Source organism: Hypanus sabinus, chromosome 13, assembly GCF_030144855.1.
Source record: "Hypanus sabinus isolate sHypSab1 chromosome 13, sHypSab1.hap1, whole genome shotgun sequence".
Lineage (NCBI taxonomy): Eukaryota > Metazoa > Chordata > Chondrichthyes > Myliobatiformes > Dasyatidae > Hypanus > Hypanus sabinus.
The window spans coordinates 81,202,743-81,225,450 of record NC_082718.1 but is presented as its reverse complement, the minus strand read 5'-3'; the positions used below and the strand labels follow the sequence as shown (position 1 = coordinate 81,225,450).

Here is a 22,708-nt window from a genome sequence, read left to right as displayed (position 1 = left end):
GGGTTGCAGAGGAGTTATTTAGAGATACAGCATGGAGTAGGCCCCACAACCATGGTTTAACCTTAACCTCATCATAGGACAATTTACAATGGCCAATTAACCTATCTGGTACATCTTTGGACTGTGGGAGGAAACCAGACAGCTGGGGAAAACACACTCATCCCAGGAGGATGTACCAACTCGTTACTGATGATGTCGACATTGAACTCCGAAGCCCAAGCTGTAATAGCATTGTGCTAACTGCTACACTACTATGGCACCCAATCTTTAATTTTATACCTGGAAGATTCTTTTGATAGGTTGAAAGCACACCCATCAGCTTTAACCTGGACATTTATAACGAAGTCTGTGTTTTTGCAAGCCCAATTGGAGTCCATCACAATCTTTACCCTCTGATGGTCACCATAATCCACTACTGTACTTCGGCTATCACGCAATGCAACTTCACACACAATGAAGAGTGCAGGTGTGCCAGGAATACTGTTTGCTGGTTGTAATGGGGTGCCTAAGTCCACAGAAAAGAATCATGTTTTGATTCCATAGAACCTTTCTGACATCTCTAAGTGTAGAAGCATGATTGGAATACTTTCTATTCTGCTATTCCAACAATACTTAAGCTCAACACCATCCTGTACTAAATGACCCATTGCATTAACATTCCCTCCATAACTGTCATACAACAGCTGCCAGGGTGTTCCAACTAAAAGATGAATTTTAGTAATTCAAAGATTTTTTGCCCCAAATTCCTGATCCCTGCAACAGACTATTTCCAAATCCCTGACCTCTATTACAAAGAAGTACAATAAGCACAAGGGCAAAGCTTTACCTCCCGATTATGCACCATCCACTCTTTAATAGTCGTCATCCCAGTACAACTGAGTAAAAATGTTTAATTTAATGCTGCTTGAAACTTCAACAAGGTGGTTCTCCGGCACTTTCAAAGGTAATGGGCAAAGAACACAGAATGAGAGCTTTGCTGATCAGGTTATAAGACCAGAAGAAAATGGGCCAAATGGCCTAATTCTGCTCCTATGAGCCTACTGTACTTTCCATCATGGCTGATCCATTTTCCTCTCAGCCTCAATCTCCTGCCTTCTCCCTGTATCCCTTCATGCCCTGGCTAATTTAAGAATCTATCAACCTTGTTTTAAATATACTCAATGACTTGGGTATAAAACTGCTCAAAATACTCCAAGTGAGGCTTCGACAATGCCTTATAAATTCTCAGCATAACATCCTTGCTTTTATATCCTAGTCCTCTCCACCAACTCAACCTGCAAATTACCTTCAGGACATCCCAAGTCGCTTTGAAATTTCTCACCATTTAAAAGAAATGAATAAAAGTTATGAATAAATAAAAATAAAATACAAAACCAATTTATATAGTTGTGACTTGTTGAGTCAAGCAACTTGTCAAGTAGGATCGTAATATTTTACAAACCAAGTTGCAAGACACTGATCTAGCAGCATTGCACAGTAGCCAAAACATAAAGGCCTATGAGAACCAAGTCACTGTGAGCACAACATTGCATCGGTAAACACTCGGGCATTGTTTGCAAATTACACAATTATTTGTTCAGATTCACTACCAGCATCATCTAGGACACTGCCAACTTGACTAGCAGCGTGCACTCACACAGTCACGCTGAGTGTAGTGAGGCAGTGTTCAGCTGAATATTGTTTGTCTTTTCTTTCCAGAATGTCACCCAGAATCAACTTTAATTGCTTAATACGTTCGTGATTTTATAGAGGCAGCTCCTAGTTACAGACACGTATACGCACTTTGAAATCTGCTCAGCTTTCAGGTGTGAAGATTGTGAACCATGAATTCTCTCAGGGATAGGACTCAGAAAACAGATTTGGTTGTTCTATTGTCAAGTTTATTTTCAGCACGGAATTCTCAATAACAGAATGTAGCATAGTTCAACAATTGTTCTAAACATAAAAGCACATTATTTTACAATTTTTCCAACATAGCAATTTTATATTCGCCTTTTGACAATCACAGGGCAAATAAAATTAAGGTTGGTCGAAAACTGGAATTTTACCAAAGTTCTGCTTAGCAAACCACTGTATTTCATTCACAGGTTTAATCCATGAAATGTTTATGACTTCATAGGCAGAAATCAGAATCCCTTTTACATTACACAACTGATTAGATTCTTTGCACATTGGGATCTAGACTATCATCACAGCAAAGGGATCAAAGCTGAGCAGCAAACTTGTCTTATACTCAATCATAAACATTAGTGTTGGAGTCATTTAATAAAATGTTTATTTCAATGAAGTTCTGTACCAAGTCATTTTCTCATAATCAAAACACTCACTTTGTAACTAATGGCCAATTCATAAATGTACATTTTGTTTATACTTAGATTTTCACTTTTTAATTTTTATTTTAACCTTTCCTCACAGCTGAAGTTGCATTTCCTAATTTCAAGACACAAGAAAAATTTTATACCCTGAATCAACCAGTTTCATTGCACATCTTGAACTTTCACTACTTCAAACCAATTCTTCCTCAACCACCATATAGCAAATTAGTGATTTAATCAAAACCCAGAGTTTAATGACATTCAACCTTTTTTAAAAAAAAGTGGCTCTTTTTAAGAGATCTACAACCATCTTTCTTCTCACATTCCTTGAAGAGATGTACAGTCTCCTCCTCCTTCCTGCAGGGATATACAGCTCTCCTCTTCCTGATAATTCTCTCCCCTTTGTGAAGTGTATTTGAAGTCCTTTTCCCTTCCACCAAACGGAAGAATATATCGCATTACTTCCTGCAGAGATCAATGGCCCCTATTCTATACAGCAGTCTACAGCCAACATTCTTCCTGTTGAGATTTAAGCTCTTGACCACCTCTATATGATGGCATTGTTCTTTTTATCCATCCCACCAAGAACTACACTATTCCCTTCAACACCCCCATAAACATCCATAATGCTTCTTCTAGCTTCTAGACAAGATACACATCACTCTAGAAATCAGTAACATTTCACCTGCATTCCTCTGTGTTTATTGGAAATGGATTTGTTTTTTCTCCTTTACTGCCAATACTGAAAAATAAAAGTTTTTAAATAGTTCAGTAATTGCAGGATCTATAGCCTTTTGAGAACATTACACATTTTTCCTAAACTTCATAGAAAAAGGGTTTCCAGATTTCATTCTGAAATTTACTATCTCTATTCTTTAAAAAAAATTCTCGTTTCAAGTTCCTCCACCTCAATATCTTACTTACTGATCCTAATATTTACTGATATTTTCTCCCACTTCTACTAGTAAGTCAAGTTATTGAAGCTTTTCATAAACTCTTTCAACCTTACAAGTTACAGTCACTCTGATGCATCTGAACTGTGCAGCCTCCTAAAAGAGAAATTACCATTATGGTATATTTCTGATAGGTTGACAAAGAATCGATGCAACAAAACTTGTCTTCCCATTTTGTCATTCTAGCCCTTTGATACCCAAAGTCAATATTCTATTAAATGTTACTTCTTGTAGATGTATAACCCACTGCCAGCTTTAGACTGTACGCCCTTCTGCATCTAGCAGCGGTAATATGTTATAATGCTCTCCTTTTTGTAACCCTAGAAAATTGATAAATCAAACCCGCTAAACAATCAAGGGGAAAAAGGTGACACGATCCAACCAGATTGCAGGGATGTAGCCCAAACTCAAAACATTACACACTGGGCCACTGTCCAAATCCTAGATTTCCTGAGGCAGGATATGCTCTTGTAGAACCATTTCCGACAGCATCACCTGGAGTCTTGAAGCCAGTTTCCGGTTGCAGCAAGTCCAATGGCAGTGGAACTGAAAGCACGATACTGAACCTCCCACATCCTCAGTGGTACAGCAACTAGAGATACACAAACATGCATGTAGTTAACCAAACATTCTCTCAGTACTCCTTGTACTTACAGTATAGTTAAATTTTCTCCATTCTGCTCTTGATCCCTGTGCTGCAACACTATCATATGACCTTTGGTACAATGATGTATTTAAATAGTGGAACAAATATGAGGGACAAAATATAGTACTCATGTTCTCATGCATCTCAGCTCAATGATCACTGATCCCAAAGATCAACGTGTGAATCTATTGGATATTTGTCTATCGATAACATCCTGGCCACTTTTGTTCTTAGCCATTTACTTTTCAGTTTGTGATCTCTTGGATTATCTTTTTTTCCTCTCTTGAGCATGGAAGTTGACTATATCTTGTTGATTGTAACCTTGAATACTTTACTTCACTCAGATAAGTGCTTCAGCATGAGACTTCCCTTACTGCAAGCATCCCATAATGCACAAAACAAGGAAATCAACTTTCCCAAATCAATACTTAAAAGTCCAATAAATTTCCTTGTCTAATGTCTCCTTCAAACCATAAGATACACTACATTAGCATTAACAAGAAGATCCACCTTTAAATTGAAACTCTTTAATAATAAAGTTCAACAAACCAATTTCCTCTCCAAAAATACTGGCTGACATGATGAGTATCCCCACTATTTTCTCTACTTTTTTAGAAATTTCAATATATTTCATAAGCAGCATATACTTTACACAGTTCCATTAGAAAAAAAATAGGAACCTGTTTATATTTAAAAAGTACACTTAATAACACAAAAATCACATTTCCATCAGTGCAACTTTGCACACCTGTCAGTCCAGGTGAAAGCTGCATTGTATAATGGGTACAGTTGCTTGCACATATATCCCTGGGTAGGAGCTGAACCTCAAAAACTCCTTGAAGCTGAGCGATCCACATCAGCAAGTCCCCATCGTGATCTCCCATCTGAAGAAGGAAAATAAAGTCATTTAATCCACAGAGCCACTCGAATTTATATTAATTAACCTCACAAACTATCATCAACAAAAGAAATAAACTAAGATGCAGCTGCTAACTCTATTCCCTACTCTGACCTCATACCTCTTCTCACCTCCCCTTGATGCTCCTCCTCCTCCCCTTTCTTCCATGGTCCACTCTGCTCTCTTATCCAATCCCTTCCTCTCTTAGCTATCCTCCTTTCCATACCTGCACCTTTTGATGTGGTGTTTTCACCCTTTCTGAAGAAGGGACTCAGCCAGAAACATCCACTGTTTATTCACTTCCATAGATGCTGCCTTACCTGGTGTTACTCCGGCATTTTGTGTGTGTGTGATGCTTCAGATTTCCAACATCTGCAGAATATCTTGTGTTTATCTTCTAACTAAGCCCCAGAAATGTTTGCGATGTTATCGGAAATGGAACATACAAAAAAACTGAGAAAAGTATCAGGTCTCTCAATGCACATTTAATATAAACTGTTTCATTACCTTTACAAAAATATTCCCTGCGCCACCATCTCCTGCTTGTGAGGCCATTAGCAGCCAGTTGGATTCTGATAATTCCACCACTGAAGGGAGGAAGTAAGGTCGCTGATAGAACCCACGGATCACCTTAGCTGCTGCTTTGTTACAATTCTTCCTATGGAAAAATAACAGACTTATTGTTGTCTCCATTCTGTGGTTAAGTATCATGATTGAAATTTGACCAATAGCCTTTGTTCATTTCATAAGTATAGACACCCTAATTACTTTTTAATTTATTTAGAAAAACAGTGCTGAAAAGGCCCTTCGAGGTGCTCTGCCTAGCATCCCACCGATTAACACTAGCCTAATCACGGAACAATTTAAAATGACCAATTAACCTACAAACCTACAAATATTCTTTGGACCATGGGAGGAAACCACAGCACTCAGAGGAAACCCACATATACATGGGAAGAAACATACAAACTTGCTTACAGAGGACACCAGAATTGAACTCCGAACTCTGATACCCCATGCTGGAAAAGTGTTGCACTAACCGCTACGTTACCATGGTGCCTCTTTATGACCAAACATCATCCCAAAACCAAGAGAGATTCACCACCATTTCAAATTTGGAAAACAAAAGCAAAATGCAATTTCAATGCCCGTTACTGTGAAACACAATACGAAGCATCATGGCCCAGGAGTGAAGAAAACACACCGCTCTGAAATTAATGATTAACAATGGAAAAGATTATCATCAGTGGAACATCTGTTCAGTAAAGGTTGATCAGGAAGCTTAAAATGACAATAAATGGTAACCAAAGTGACAAAGTGTAATCACAATCTCAGTAAATGGGACTGCCATAATTGTAAAAGTCAATAAAGTTGTGGGAGGTGGCAGAACCTGCCCAGTAGCAACATGCCACTGTTTCAAATGGGTTTGATTTTGACATCTGACTCATGAATTCACCATTTTTATCTTTGGTTGAAAGTCAGTTGACCAAAAGACAGAAAGAAAATCAGATTCTGACTTTCTTTCAAATGTTAACATTTATTAGGAGGTAATCTCCCTTGTTGGTTGTAATTTGCTTCCGAGACAAAACCAAGGTTACAATTTGCAGGCATAATCAATGCTATGGAAGGAAGACTTAATTAAAAAAAAGTTTGTGCACTGCACTGAATTTGGAATGGATACTTAGGAGAATCTAACCCTGTATTAATCAAGTAGAATAGAAGCCTTGTGTCTTACCACTGAATTGCCCACTGGGAAAGCCTTTGATGATGGACCTTTTCTAAGAAAGCACCTGGGCTTTTCTCCAGAGAGTCATGAGAGTCCCAGTAACTGCACACAATTGTGTTTTGCAGCACTGGATGTCCACTGAATAACTGCAAAAGAGACAGCAACACAGGCTCAATCCTTGCATTCAAGTCTGAGCGTTTCTTGAACTTTACCTTCTTTATCTGTCTCAGGCCTTCAGCCCACCATCTTTTACCAAGACCTCTTCAGCATTATCCATCTGGCAAGGGGACCACACTAGTCTAGTTTCATTCTCATTAGTAATGATGAGATAGATCTGAATTGGCTTTCCGATGCTTGCTTTATTACGTCCAGCATCCCTCAAAGATCACTCCTAGTTCTTAACTACATTTCTCTTTGTGTATGAGCTGAAACAGTTTATGTTCGTTACCACTGCCTCCTTCTTTCACTGGCTTGAAATTATCAGACTATTTGTTCCACATTGGGTGGCTGAAATATCCACAAATTAAATATTAGAAGACAAAAACTATTTTCTTCATACCCTGCAATATGTTCAGTTTCCTAGGTAGTAACTCCATTCTTCTGCTTGGTAAATTTGAGGCTCATATAGCTTCTTCAAAACCATGGGATTATAATTAACACAATGAGCTTCAGGCCATATATCATTGATATCACCAAGGCCTCTTTCCACACCTACAAATCAGTCTAATCATACTCAAAACAAATTATCTACTCTTTTGCATGCCTCCTTCTCCTCTAAACAAACTATTCTAGTGTATTGCTGACCAGTCTATTACATTCCATACTGCATGAACTTGAGATCATGAACGACTCCTCTACCAGTGTAATAACATCCAGGATCTCATTCACTCTTTATCTTGTGTTTGTTGATCTTTTGGCTTCTGGTTAAGCAACATGCTAATTTCAAAATTCTTATCTCCATTTTAACTACCATCCCCAATTCTGGCTTTGACCACTCACTTTTAATTGTTCCACCACTGATAGATATACCTTCAACTGCTAAGGAAGAAAGTTCTGGAATGTTCCTATTACTCTTTACTTCTCCAGCATAACCCTTGATCAAGGTTTTGGTTCTCTGCCCTACTTCCAACACAACTCAGAGTCAATGTCGGTTCTATGAATTATTTGCAGCCACTTTGCCAGCAGAACATAAGTTATTGTCAGTCCTGGCTTCCTTTTTGGGGTTTAAGCTGTTCTTTCATGCAATGAACTGCATGACTGGACATCTTCTCCACATCCTCATTAGCACCTGCCAAACCACACCCAATTTCTTCCCCTGGGAATATTGGTTTCATATCACCCCATCTTGATGATAAAACTGCTGACGATGGACCAGAAGACTCCCAGTATCCCTTAAATTCGCACGGTTTAATAACTTTCCCTGCTGAGCAAGATGGTGTCACTACTACTTCCAAGGTGAGATTTGTTTAAGTGGTTCAACTTAATACCAGAGAGTGCATATGGTACACAATCTGAAATTCTTAATCTTCGCAGCCATCCACAAAACAAAAAAACCCCCAAAGAATGAACGACAAACATCAGAACCCCAAGACCTTCCTCCCCCTCCCACATACAAGCAGATGCATCAACCCTCCCCCTCCCCACTTACACCAGCAAAAGCACTGAACCCCCTCCCCCCACCATGCAAGCATTAGCAAAAGCCCCCAAAGAAACTTTGATCTACCAACTACCCAACACTTTGGTGTCTCAGACAGGCTCTCTCTCACCAGCGATGGGGAGAGAGAGAGGGATGAAGAGATCACTCTTGCAACAATGAGAGTGGGAGACCAGCAGTTCACTGTTCCAATCTTCCGTGTCGCTTCTCCGAGCCCCCCCCCCCACCCCCGATTAGAGGACCGACAGGCTCTCACTCACCATCAAAAAAGAAAGAGAGAGAGAGAGACGAGACCGCTTGAGTACAGGAGCCTTTTCTGACAGTGCAGCTCATTCCACTCATGCTCCCTAACATTGTCAAACAATTCCCACATTGATGAAAATATAACTGGAACACTGAGCTCAGGAATTCAATAATCAAGTAGATTTCAAATCTATAACCAGGGGATAACAATTTATGGCATTATCTCCTCATCAGCCAGAAGGTTCACAAGTCTGCTCATTTAACTCACTGTAATGTAAATACTGTAAACACAACAGCTCTTAAATTAGTGTTGCTAAGAATTTACAGCAATAGCCTTTAGTGTTACTGAGGAATTCCCTTGAGGAAGCAAGGATTGTACTTTTATGTATGGAAATCTTACAGACTTGTTGCACTGGATTCCAGAGACTAATTTTACATCTCCAGTTCCTCAGGAAACCATTAGCTTTTAGTGCACAGAATTGAAACCAGCTGAAAGATGAAGGAAAGCACGTATGCACCTTTCCTTTTTCTATATAAAAGCATAAACTAAGCCCCGCGTTATCTGGATTACAAATGAATACATAAATAAGTGGTGTGCCAGTACATTAGATGCAGCAATAACTCCCCTAGACTTATTGATGGGTCTATCAGCATAGTGGTTTTTGGAGCAGTGATAATATATGTAGGAATTTGTCATCTCATGATGAATGGAAAATTTTCCTAGGAGTGCCTCTTGCTTTCACCCCAATACCAGAGATTAGCTAAAAATTACATCCATTTACACCCAAATTTTATGCACCAATCATAAATTTAAAAAAACTTGGCGCAAGGGACATTTGAACTTGAATCAATCTGCAGTGCTTTGCAAAGCTGGTTCAATTCATTATAGAGTATCTGTTGTTCTCCTTGCATAACACACACTAACTCAGCAGATCAGGCAGCACCTATGGAAATAAACAAACAGTCGACATTTCAGGCTGAGACCCTTCCTTAGGACTCAGTTCCCCAGCATTCTGCATATGTTACTTTGGACTTCAGCATCTGAATGTGTTTATGTTGTTCCACTAGTTATCAAGTTGAGAATCTAATTGCATCACAAGTTTCACACTGCGCATTTCCTCTTGCTAGCAGAAGTCGAGTATTTAGAGTCAAACTAAAACCCATTTTTAGCATTTAGTAGTTTGGCTACACAGTGTTTCCTTAAAAGGACAGCCTAGAAATGGCCAAACCACTATGCTCTGAAAAGTTTCTCAACAGCCTGCAATATTCACAGGATGTGCTATACTAACAAGTGTTTTTACTGCATTTAGTACTCATTCACTGGGATGCCTCAAAGCTGACACAATTAGACATATTTTCCACCCAAAACAGGACAGAGCCTGCTAAATGTACGGCCATTGCTGGAGTGGATGTGGAGCCGATTCAAAGCGGTGGCACAAAGACTTCAAAGATGACACAAAAGAATTGAGGCCAGCACAGATCAGCCATGATCGTATTAAATGTCAGGAAGGACCTGCTGACCTACTGCTCCTAGTTTCTTGTTCCAATCCCTGGATTCAGGGTAAAGCCTGCTCACAGAGTCCAAGTTAAAGTAGTCTGATTGCTGCTGTCTTTGCTTTTCTCCATGGAGTCAGCTCTCTAAAGCGCAAACTCTACAAAACCTCGCTTTTAATGAAGAAGTTTGAGATTTGAGGGAAGTGAAAAGTCATGGTGGCAGTATGAGCTAAGTCTCAGCTCCTGCAGATGGGAGCAGAGTTCTTGTCAGCCACTCTTCTAGCACTGGTCTCTAACTTGCAGAAGCTGAATGTCAGCTCTCAGACAATTATTATGTCCAAAGGATTATGATCCTCCCACTGAACATCAGCCACTGTCTGCCAGATTGTCACTAATCTCAAGATAGAAGGGCATCCATTTAGAACAGAGATGGGGAGGAATTTCTTTAGCCAGAGGGTGGTGAATCTGTGGAATTCGTTGCCACAGGTGGTTGTGGGGGTCATGTCACTGGGTGCATTTAAGCCGGAGATTGATGGGTTCTTAATTAATCAGGGTGTGAAAGATTATGGGGAGAGGGCAGGAGAATGGGGTTGAGGGGGGAGTGGATCAGCCATGATGAAATGGGGAGCACACTCAATGGGCTGAATGCCCTAATTCTGTGCCTGTGTTTTATGGTCAAATATCCTTGTTTAATTTGAACGGGACAGAACCAAGGAATTGTCCTGTTTAGGACCCCTCCCTCGATACTTTCCCCATTACACTGATGAATGTATTGGTAACTGCCTCATGCACTCAGAATTCAAAAACGTAATTACTATTGTTCCTATTTTCCACACTGCTTTCACATTGCCCATATCTGACTCAAAGTCAAAGTTGAGTTAATTGTCATATGCACAAGTACTGTACAGGTAGACACAGATACAATAAAAAATAATTACTTGTGTCGGCATCACAGGCTCTTAGCATGAAATAAGCAGCATTAACAAGAAAAACAATTTCAGCATAAATTATACACTATTTCACCTTGTTGACATCTATACTTCCATCATAAAGGATAGACTAGCCACCTATTTTCTTTACCTTTACAATCTTACTAAATCCCACAGTTGTCTTGATTGTCCATCCTGATTCCTGTAAGGACGCCATTTTCCCAGGGCTTTTTTTTTGTATGTTGTACCTGCTCTGATATAAAAACTTCCTCGCCGATGCTTCCAAATTGTTTTGCTTTCTCCTTGATCCTGGATATGCTTCCACCAAAGTTGACAGTGCTCTCAACTGGGTGTCCTCCAAGAAGAGGGCAGATTCAAAGAGGTGAAATCCATTCTATATACAACCGAATCATGGTCAAGTAGTTACAAAGAGTATATAGAGAAAGCTTCCCTATGCACTTACCTGAGTTAGAAATGGCACAGTGAACTCTCTCATGGCAACCCATTCTTCAGCCCCATCTGTTACTACAAGGGGTAGATTCTGACGCAGATACTTTTGAAGAACAACCTTTGGATCCACTTTCTGCAGAGATTCCACTGTTGGGTATTTCTGGCATACCTTTACAAGTAAATATGCAAAAAGGTTTCAAACAAAAAAACTCTTAATAATTTAAAATAAATGCTTACTGCAGAGAATAACTAAATTTTTCAACAATGTTTATTTTCCCTTAAGCTCTAATCTGAAGCATGAGCTCCACCACAACTTGGTTTCCAGACTCCAAGTATTTCACACACAGCTAACACGTGAGCCTAGACCAAGACTTTGGCAGGTCACTGGTGTCTAACATTGTGCTGACTGCATGGGTTCAATTGCTGGCAAAAATTTTTTTTTTTGCTTGAGGATACAAAGGCCAATTATAGTCATCCAAACCAATCTTGGTCGATGTAAACTAACTTCAGGACATTAGAGTACAAAATCCAATTGTACTACAAGACATCAACTAAAGCAGTTAATGGTAGGGGTCCACGGCATAAAAAAGGTTGGGAACCCTTGAACTAAAGCAATAAATGCATACAAAATCCTATATTTTCAACCTATCAGTAAAATTCATTTTCCTTCAAAAAAATATTATTTTTACCACAAAAATTAAATGAAAATGATCATTTGTTCCCCCCCCCCCACATTAACCAGCAGGAAAAGGGATGTATTTCTTATATTACCATTGTGAAATGTACACTGTCTCAAATAGGGATCAGTACAGTTCATAAATAGTTGGCCAATGGTATGGTGGCATCTGCATGGGATTTTGAGGCGAGTGGTCCTGGGTACAAATCCAGCCAGCTCTTTGCACGTTTTCCATCCATGCTGGGTTGAACATTAAGCTAACAACTCAGCCTCGTAAAAAATAACAGGCAAAAAAATGCTAAAGAAATAGCAAGGTTGCCACCCAATGCACCACAAGATGTGGAAAGGAACAACACTTCATAAATACTGGTTCAGAGGTGATGACAGATAGTCAAATCATTCAATCCTAATTCATTATAGTTAGCCTGACCATACAATACAAGTTGGCTTTAAGGAGGGAAATAAAAATCGAGTGGTAATGTTATTTTCACATTAGAACAAGATCTGAACTCCCTCAATCAAAGTTGCATCCTAGTTTCAGAAAGACTTTGAAGTATAATGTTAGAAACTTCTGTCACAGTAGTTCTGAACTCACATTGATGCAGTCTGTGAGTTGCAAGGACTCAAGGCCCCTCGCAAAGTAATAAGGGTTCCTAATCAGGCAGTCTGTGTTGGAGTACAATGTCCAATCCCAATAAGGCAGCAACTGAAAATAAGAAACACATTTCCATTAGAATTATTCCATTTTTCAAACCCACAACTAATATTAGTGAAATTTCTGGAGGAGAGGGACAAGAGACTGGAAAGGAAAAAGTTCGGTCATGTTCCTTAACCTGCAGCTAAAACTCCAGAAAAAATAATTTTACCTTCTTCCTTAGTCCTTGGCACAAAAGCTTCAACTGCATAGACCTGGAATCAAAAGCCTAATAGCAGTATTAGTCCATTCCTGTAGTTAAGATCTGCAGTAGCACCATAAACCAAAGTCTTGGATCAACATCCGCAAAAGTGACCCAAGTCAGAAAATATCAGGGTGGTATGGCAGCATAGTGGTTAGCACAACGCTTTACAGTACAGGTGATCCGGGTTCAATTCCCACCACTGTCTGTAAGGAGTTTATATCTTCACCTGTGACTGCGTGGGCTTTCTCTGGATGCTCTAAATTTTCTACTGGTTGGTAAATTAAGTCATTATAAATTAGTTATGAAATGATTAATTCAGGGGATTGCTGGCACAGCTCGAAGATCTGAAAGGGCCTATTCTGCACTGTACCTCAAAAAATAAATAATCTATAAACTCTTCAGCACAGAAGCTCCGTCAACAGCACCTCACCAAGACAGGAGGAAAGTTGGACGGCTCTGGGCCTGTACTCACTGGAATTCAGGAGATTTAAGGGAGAATCTCACTGAAACCTATCGAGTATTGAAAAGCCCCAAAAGAGTAGATGTGGAGAGGATATTTCCTGTGGTGGGGAGTCTGAAACCAGAGGACATCACCTCAGAATACAGGGACATCTATTTAGAATGGAGATGAGGAGGAATTTCTTCAGCCAGAGAGTGGTGACACTGTAGAATTTGTTGCCACAGGTGGTTGTGGAGGCCAAGTCATTGGGTATATGTAAGGCGGAGATTGATAGATTCATTAATCAGGGCATGAAGGAATACAGGGGAAGGCAGGAGATTGAGAGCTGATAAGAAAATTGGATCAGCCATGATGAAATTGAGGAGCAGACTCAATGGGGCAAATGGTCTAGTTCTTATGATTTTAAGTTGGCAGCTTAAACCCTAATAGTATGACTACTGCACAACTTACAGCTCAGCTGCCTGTAGTTTCTTACTCATCCTTATACAAGCATTGTTACTCTGCAAAATTTCACAAAAGAATGTAATTCAGAAGTGACTTTCATAAAACTATATTATGTTAATTAACAAGTAGATCAACTTAAATCATGAGTTCACATAGGCTCTAAATAATCTCCGTATGTTACCTTTACTGTTGTACTCACATCCATTTAGAATCAAGGTCAAAATACCATTGCTATCTTAATTGCTTGTTGCACTGGCTCAGGCTTTCAGTGAGTCACACATAAGGACATCCAGGTCTCTCTGAAACCAACGCTTTTGATTCTTTTAATCACCTGAACACTGTTCTTCAATATTTTCCTCTTTCACCAAAGTAGGTCATACACTTTGGGCAACACACACAAAATGCTGGTGGAACACAGCAGGCCAGGCAGCATCTATGAGGAGAAGCAGATGCTGCCTGGCCTGCTGTGTTCCACCAGCATTTTGTGTGTGTTGTTTGAATTTCCAGCATCTGCAGATTTCCTCGTGTTTGCTCATACATTTTGGGGATCCTTAGTTTTATTGACAGTTAAATATTTATGGGGTGGCAGCCTGGAGATCCGTCTCTACCAGAGGAGGAGTAAGGTGCTCCTTCCCTCCACTAGCCTGCAGGTCACCCTTGAGCAAGGTGTAGCACCTTCTTAGTCCCTGATCGATGCAATGTGAAGCCATGGGAGCAGGTGGTGGATGGTCGTATTAGCAGCTGGTACAGATCACAAGTCCTGGTTATGTGACCACTGGTGCCAGGCCGACAATCTCTGAAGGGTATTGATAATGGCTGGGGTTACCCGTCTTGTAAAGACACTGCCCAGAAGGCGGCAATGGGAAAACACTTCAGTAGAAAAATTTGCCAAGAACAACCAGGGTCATGGAAAGACCATGATTGCCTACATTATATAACACAGCACTTAACAATCAAAATATCTAGGTATTATGTCAATATTGAAATAGTGGGTAGCTCTCCAGATAGTTTATGGAGCATGTCAAGGCTTCAGAATGCAACAGAAGAGACTTACTAGGATGGAACCAAATTTTAAAGGACTTGTAGGGAGAAACTGGGACTGCTTTCCCGATAACAGAAAATAAATGGTGATTTGATCAAAGTTCAAAATCACAAGCAGTTCTGATGGAGAAATACACTGGCATTGTTTTCAGTGCCAATGGTCAACAACCACAAATTTGCAAAAAAAAAATAATTTTTAGCGTGAATTGGCAATGTGTGTAATTGTAATCTAGAATGTATTGCTAGAAGAAAAGATGAAAGCAAATTTAACAGTAACTTTCAGGAGGGAATTGCGTAATAAGAAAAAAAGCACGTAAGGGAATCGGACTAGTCTGTGAAAGAGCACACGAATATAATAGGTCAAATAACCTCCTGTATCATTCTAAAGTTTTTCTTTCACTTTAAAATAAAGTCTCAAAACTAAATCAGAGTCCCAGTTCATTGATTAAGCGTGTTAGCATCTCATCAACTCCAGGAAAATGATTTACAATTTGAAATCAGGCCACAAAAATGATTTTTTTCTCAGAAGTACAAGTTAGGTCTTCAAATATTCCTCTTTCCACAGATGTGCTAGATCTGTTGACTGCTTCCAGCATTTTCTATTTTTATTTTAGATTTACAACATTTGCAGGTTTTTAATTTTCAAAAATATAATTAGCATAAGGGTCAAGGCAAAGTAGATTGCCTGTGTAAAATAGAGACAGGAAGTATGTGTGTAGGGCCGGTGTTCTGTACTGGGTGTCAGATGTGGGAAGTCCAGCAGACTCCCAGCCTCCCAGATGGCCACATCTGCACCAGCTGCGTTGAGCTGCAGCTCCTCAGAGACCGCGTTAGGGAAATGGAGATGCAGCTCGACGACCTTCATCCTGTCAGGGAGGAGTTATAGGCAGGTAGTCACACCAGGGCCTCGGGAGACAGATAAGTGGGTAACAGCCAGGAAAGAGAAGGGCAATACTAGAGAGTACCCCTGTGGCTGTCTCCCTTAACAATAAGTTTTCCTGCTTGAATACTGTTGGAGGGGACAGCCTGCCTGCGGGAAGTGACAGTGGCTGTGCCTCTGGCACAGAGTCTGGCCCTGTGGCTCAGAAGGGTAGGGAAAGGAAGAGGAAGGTAGTAGTGATAGACTCAATAGTTAGGGGGTCATACAGGCGACTCTGTGGATGTAGGAAAGAAACACGGATGGTAGTTTGCCTCCCAGGTGCCAGGGTCCTAGATGTTTCTGATTGCATGGGAAGGAGAACAGCCAGAGGTCGTGGTACATATTAGTATCAATGACATAGGTAGGAAAAGGGAGGAGCTCCTAAAAACAGACTACAGGGAGTTAGGAAGGAAGCTGAGAAGCAGGACCTCAAAGGTAGTAATCTCGGGATTACTGCCTGTGCAACGTGACAGTGAGTATAGGAATACAATGAGGCTAAGGGTATTGGGGAGAGTTTAAACCAGAATTGCAGGGGGATGGGAATTGAAATGAAGAGATGGAGGAAGGGGCGGTTGGCTCTCAAATAAAGAGGTGTTGGGAAATGAACCTGGTCAGGTGTCAGATCTCTAAGTGGGAGCGCATTTTGGAGATAATGATCCCAATTCTATCTCCTTTACCGTAGCATTGGAGAGGGATAGGAACAGTTAGGAAAGCATTTAATTGGAGTAAGGGGAAATATGAGGCTATCAGGCAGAAACTTGGAAGCATAATTGGGAATAGATGTTCTCAGGGAATGTGGCAAATGTTCAGGGGATATTTGCTTGGATTTCTGCATAGGTATGTTCCAATGAGACGGGGAAAGGATGGTCGGATACAGGCACCACGGTGTACAAAGGCTGTTGTAAATCTAGTCAAGAAGAAAAGCTTATGAAAGGTTCAAAAAATTAGGTAATGATGGAGATCTAGAAGAATATAAGCAAGCAGAAGGAGTTTAAGAATGAAATTAGGAGAGCCAGAAGGGGCCATGAGAAGGCCTTGGCAGACAAGATTAAGGAAACCCCAAGGCATTCTACAAGTATGTGAAGAGCAAGAGGATAAGACATGAGCGAACAGGACCAATCAAGTGTGACAGTGGAAAAATGTGTATGGAACCGGAGGAGATAACAGAGGTACTTAATGAATACTTTACTAGGATGTTACCTGGGTTTCAGCACTTAAGTTACAGAGAAAGGTTGAACAAGTTAGGTCTCTATTCATTGGAGCGTAGAAGGTTGAGGGGGGATTTGATCGAGGTATTCAAAATTTTGAGAGGGATAGATAGATTTGACGTGAATAGGCTGTTTCCATTGAGAGTAGGGGAGATTCAAACTAGAGGACATGATTTGAGAGTTGGGGGCAGAAGTTTAAGGGAAACACGAGGGGGTATTTCTTTACTCAGAGAGTGATAGCTGTGTGGAATGTGCTTCCTGTATAAGTAGTAGAGGCCAGTTCAGTTGTGTCATTTAAGGTAAAATTGGATAGGTATATGGACAGGAAAGGAGTGGAGGGTTATGGGCTGAGTGCGGGTAGGTGGGACTAGGTGAGATTAAGAGTTCGGCACGGACTAGGAGGGCTGAGATGGCCTGTTTCCATGCTGTGATTGTTATATGGTTATATGGTTTGCTTCAGTATTCACTACGAAAAAGGATCTTGTCCATTGTAGGGATGACACAGTGGACTGAAAAGCTTGAGCATATAGATATTAAGAAAGAGGATGTGCTGGAGATTTTGGAAAGCATTAAGTTGGATAAGTTATTGGGACCGGATGAGGTTTACCCCAGGCTACTGTGGGAGGCGAGGGAGGAGATTGCTGAGCCTCTGGGGATGATCTTTGCAACATCAATGGGGACAGGAGAGGTTCCGGAGGATTGGAGGGTTGCAGATGTTGTTCCCTTATTCAAGAAAGGGAGTAGAGATAGCCCAGAAAATTATGGACCAGTGAGATTTACTTCAGTAGTTGGTAAGTTGATGGGAAAGATCCCGAGAGGCAGGATTTATGAACATTTGGAGAGGTATAATATGATTAGGAATAGTCAGCATGGCTTTGTCAAAGGCAGATGGTGCCTCATGAACCTGACTGAATTTTTTGAGGATGTGATTAAACACAATGATAAAGGCAGAGCAGTAGATGTGGTGTATGTGGATTTCAGCAAGGCATTTGACAAGGTACCCCATGCTTATTGAGAAAGTAAGGAGTTGTGGAATCCAAGGGAACATTGCTTTGTGGATCCAGAAATGAAATGCCCACAGAAGGCAAAGAGTGGTAGTAGACTAGTCATATTCTGCATGGAGGTAGTGTGCCTCAGGGATCTGTTCTGGGACCCTTACTCGTCGTGTTTTTATAAATGACCTGATGAGGAAGTGGAGGGATGGGTTAGTAAATTTGCTGATTATACAAAGGCTGGGGGTGTTGTGGGTAATGTGGAGGGCTGTCAGAGGTTACAGCAGGACATTGATAGGAACTCGTCTGAGAAATGGCAGATGGAGTTCAACCCAGATAAGTGTGAGGTGGTTCATTTTGGTAGGTCAAATGTGATGGCAGAATATAGTATTAATGGTAAGAGACTCTTGGCAGTGTGAAGGATCAGAGGGATCTTGGGGTCTGAGTCCATAAGACACTCAAAGGTGCTATGTAGGTTGACTCTGTGGTTAAGAGGGCATACAGTGCAATGGCCTCCATCAATCATAGGACTGAGCTTAGGAGCAGAGAGGTAATGTCACAGCTACAAGACCCTAGTCAGACCGCACTTAGAGTACTGTGCTCAGTTCTGGTCGCGTCACTACAGGAAGGATTTGGAAGCCATAGAAAGAATGCAGAGGAGATTTACAAGGATGTTGCCTGGATTGGGGAGCATGTCTTATGAGAATAGGTTGAGTGAATTTCAGCTTTTTTTTCCTTGGAGCAACAGAAGACAAGAGGTGACCTGATATGAGGTTTAAAAGATAATGAGAGGCATTGATCGTGTGGACAGTCAGGCTTTTTCCCAGGGCTGAAATGGCTAGCACGAGAGGGCACAGTTTTAAGGTGCTTGGAAGTAGGTACAGAGGAAATGTCAGGGGTAAGATTTTTTTTAAAAACGCGGAGTGGTGAGTGCGTGGAATGGACTGCTGGAGTGGTGTGGTGGAGGCAGATGTGATAGGCTCTTTTAAGAGACTCCTGGATAGGTACATGGAGCTTAGAAAAATAGAGAGCTATGGGTAACCCTAGGTAATTTCTAGAGTAAGGACATGTTCCGGACAGCTTTGTGGGCCGAAGGGCCTGTATGGTGCTGTTGGCTTTCAGTGTTACTATGTTTCATAAGTGAAAATTACTGAAGTTACTGGATTGGCATTAAAAACAAGCCTATATTCTCAGGAAATTTGCTTCCCTTACCTGTTTCAGTCAACTGCACATTCTGGTTAAATTATTACACCAGTAATTCAGAGGCCTGGACAAATGATTTAAACATACAAGGTCAGATCTCACCAGTGCAGCTGAGTAATCTGAATTGTTAGTCACTCTGACAACAAAATGATTGGATCAATATAAATAAAACCCCATCTGGTTTTGTGATTTCCTTCTCATGTAAAACATACACCAAGGTCAATAAACAAGCAACTCTATGCTTGTAAACACAAAGTACATCAGTGGTCAAAGCAACACGTACAACACGCTTGTGGAACTCAGCAGGTCGGACTGCATCTCCACGGATGCTGTCCAACCTGCTGAGTTCAACTTTATGGTTGACTCTCTTAAATGACTTGTGGCCCAGCAAGCCACTCATTTTAAAGGACGAGATCATGGGCAATCCCATCACCATCATGTCAATAAGTAAACATGACCAAGTCTTCATACTGTACTGCTGTTGAAGACAACATATTTTCCATCAGTGATAATAAATCCGATTCTGAAGTCCAAACCTCCGGGGGAAAGAAACTGTCCCTTGTTGCTGAAATTCTAACAAAATAATTCAACAACAGAATTTCACTCAGCAATGGGGGGGGGGGGGGTGGGGGGGGGGGGAGGGCTGCAATGTGATTAAGGTGGCTAAATACAGGAACAAGCCGCCAGAGGAAGTGATAGAGGTGGAGAGGTGGCACAATTACAACTCTTAATAAACATTTATGAGTGGTGGGGCTTGGAGATACATCTCTACCAGAGGAGGTGCACAGTGCTCCTTCCCTCCAGTAGCCTGCAGGTCACCTTGGGTAAGATGTAGCACCTGTTTAACCTCCCCATGATCAGAGTCATGGATATGACTATGGGAGCAGATGGTGGATGATGGTAAGTCCCAGTTCAGCAGCCACTGACACCTGGCAGACAATCTGTGATGGGTATTGATAATGGCTGGGGTCAAGGTGGCAATGGCAAACCACCTCTGTAGAAAGATTTGCCACCAAGAACAATCATGATTGCCCATGACATATGGCATGGCACATAATAATGATGATGAACAGACATTTAGGCAGGTAAATGGATATGGGGCAAATGGGTCAGCATGGGCTGAAGGGCCTTTGCTGTAATTGCTGCTTTTTGTTGGCAATTATTGTTACATGTAGTAAGGTACCGTGAAACCCTTCCAGACGGATCATTCTTTTAAACAAGTACACATACTAACATAAAAGAGGGAATATACTGCCTCAATAAGTGCAGTGCAGGTAGGCAAATATAACGCAAGGCCACAAGGAGGTATCAGTGAAAAAGCAGCTGTTTCCAGCCTGCCTCTTGCCAGGAAAGAGCGCAGTGCGTACACTCACCCACCTGAATGAGCAGGACACGGCCGCAGAAGCTGAGGAAACGGGCGGCTGGGCCTCCGCAGAGAAGGAGGCAGCTGGGCAGGAGAAGGAGCAGCAGGACGCCGGCGGCCAGCACTAAGCTGCAGTCGCCGTTCGGGCCGGGGGAAGGACAGGCCCCGCAGCGCAGCAGCGGCTCCAACACCCGCAGGCGCTCCGAGCGCGACGCAGGCAGCCGCCGCTCCCGCTGCAGCCGCTCGAACTCACCGTCAAAGTAGGCGAGCTTGCGGGCCAAGGGTAGCAAGCGCAGCCCCAACGCCGAACTGTTGTCCTTGTCCTGCTTGCCCCTATCTCTGCCCCGCCGGCCTACCATCGCGACTCTTCCGCAGCCCATCCGCCAACCCTCGCCCCAGACCAACCTATACTCGAAATAAATGCAAAGCCCACCCGCTGCTGGCTGACTGCGGCAGTGGCTTTACTTCAAGCGCCAATTAAATAGTGCCCTGCATTCGTATAGCGTTAATTGGTAATATAACGACCTTTCACAAGAATGTAATCAAAATAAAATAATTGGAAGGACATAGACTGTATGAATACCTGTGACTTAAGTTCATTTTCCTCATATTGATTAATACTGTTACGCGCCGTGTCGTATAATGGAGCTGGTTATAGCCTTTCCATGACCTTGATTGCTCTCGGCAATTGTTATCCACAGAAGTGGTTACTTTGTTTTTTGAAAAGCTGTTATAAAGTGCTTTAAAGAGTTTTGCTGTCGTCAAAGGTGCACATTCCTCTCACTCAGATTCTGAGATTTATCCTCTGGAGCACTGGGACACATCATCAGTGATGTAACCTGGTCATCAGGTGTTGCTGGTCTTTCAACATCAGACACTCCTGCCCAGGGTTGATCAAGCCTTGGCTTGTATCCCAGCAGCGTTGGTCCATGGTCACACCAGAGCCATTTGGAGGCTCACTCAGCAGCTCCTGTGATTATCCGATAGCTCTTCCCTTTGCAGCCCCTGTAATGCCAAGGAGAGAGTAGGTTCTGCAGAGCAAGCAGCCCACCTAAAGGAAAAGAAGGGCTTGTATTTCTTGAGCAACACACACAAAATGCCGGAGGAACTCAACAAGTTAGGCAGCATCTATGGAGGAGAATACACAATTGACATTTTGGGCAGAGGATGGGCCCTTTTTAAAATGCCTGGACATCTCAAATGTTTTATAGCAAAGGGTATTTTAGCAGGGTCCTTAAGGTTGTTACAGGCAGGAGTGGGGATAGGCTCCCACAAATATTAAATGCTCTTAGTGGCGTGTGTTTAAAATAGCTTCTGACAACCGACTCCAGCTCCTGTCCTTCACGTGTGGCTTACCTACCAAGCCTGACAAGAGAAGGTGCAAAGGTGGGTTAATGGTACCTGAAAACCAGAAATTGATCTCAAACCTCTGCTGCCTTGCAGGTATACCCACTCAAGGTGGAGGCTTTGGGAGTAAACCCAGAGGGAACAAATCTGGAGCACAAATCCCTAAGGCAGTTCTACGCTGAATTCAATGCTGACTAGCAACTCCTGTGACAGTGCTGGTGCCAAACTGTATCGGTCTCTGCCATTTCTTTGGATTCATCAGCTGAGAGGAGAGTGGGAGCCTGTTGTATGGGCAACCACTTGTTCTCCATGTTGTACTGCCCTGGCTTATAGACAGCTGGGACTCAACATCTATGGTTGTCCCCACCCAACGGAGGGCCTCAATTTTAGCAAGTGTAAGCACCACTGGAACCTGAGGAAAACCCACAGCTGGTGAGCAGCAAGTTACTACAAAAAGCACCTCTAATAATTATAAGATTATCAAAGCAACATTATTACACTAAAATCAATTCCCCCCCTCCCAAGTGGTATATGATTACAGTAGCTTCTGAATCAAATCATACCACATCAGATATGCAGCTCTGCTGTAAATATTAGAACGGTTCAACTATTGACTTCAGAAAGTGGGGGAGGGAGGAAAGGAGGAGGGACTCCTCTTTACATCAGAGGTGCTGAGGTCAGGAGGGTCACAGGAGCTCCAAGTTTCTTAGAGTGAACATCATTAATGCCTGTCCTGGTCCAACCACAGGTACCATGGCCAAGGAAGCTCATAGACACTGCTACAGGATTTTGGCGTGCTGCCATTGACCCTTACCAATTTTTATCGATGCACCATAGAAAGCATTCTG

At 41.8% G+C, this 22,708-nt stretch overlaps 1 protein-coding gene across 1 annotated transcript; it reads right to left on the bottom strand.

The window, feature by feature from the left end:
• Positions 1–1,864: 1,864 nt before the first annotated feature.
• Positions 1,865–21,055, bottom strand: LOC132404054 (uncharacterized). The gene is made up of 8 exons (XM_059988033.1): positions 20,528–21,055; positions 12,580–12,690; positions 11,322–11,477; positions 6,548–6,684; positions 5,320–5,470; positions 4,663–4,798; positions 3,764–3,860; positions 1,865–3,057 (listed from the first exon to the last, which is right to left on the bottom strand). Exons 1-8 carry the CDS (start codon positions 20,891–20,893, stop codon positions 2,997–2,999), a joined length of 1,215 nt encoding a protein of 404 aa, XP_059844016.1. The 5' UTR covers positions 20,894–21,055; the 3' UTR covers positions 1,865–2,996.
• Between the last annotated feature and the right edge of the window lie 1,653 nt (positions 21,056–22,708).

Excerpts from the sequence above, each read along its gene's own strand:
- LOC132404054 (XM_059988033.1), bottom strand. The coding sequence starts at position 20,893 with ATGGGCTGCGGAAGAGTCGCGATGGTAGGCCGGCGGGGCAGAGATAGG. Across the intron at positions 6,685-11,321 it reads CTGTGCCATTTCTAACTCAG|TTATTCAGTGGACATCCAGT; the intron begins GTAAGTGCATAG and ends TCTCTTTTGCAG. Across the intron at positions 3,861-4,662 it reads GCTTTCACCTGGACTGACAG|TTGCTGTACCACTGAGGATG; the intron begins GTGTGCAAAGTT and ends GTGTATCTCTAG.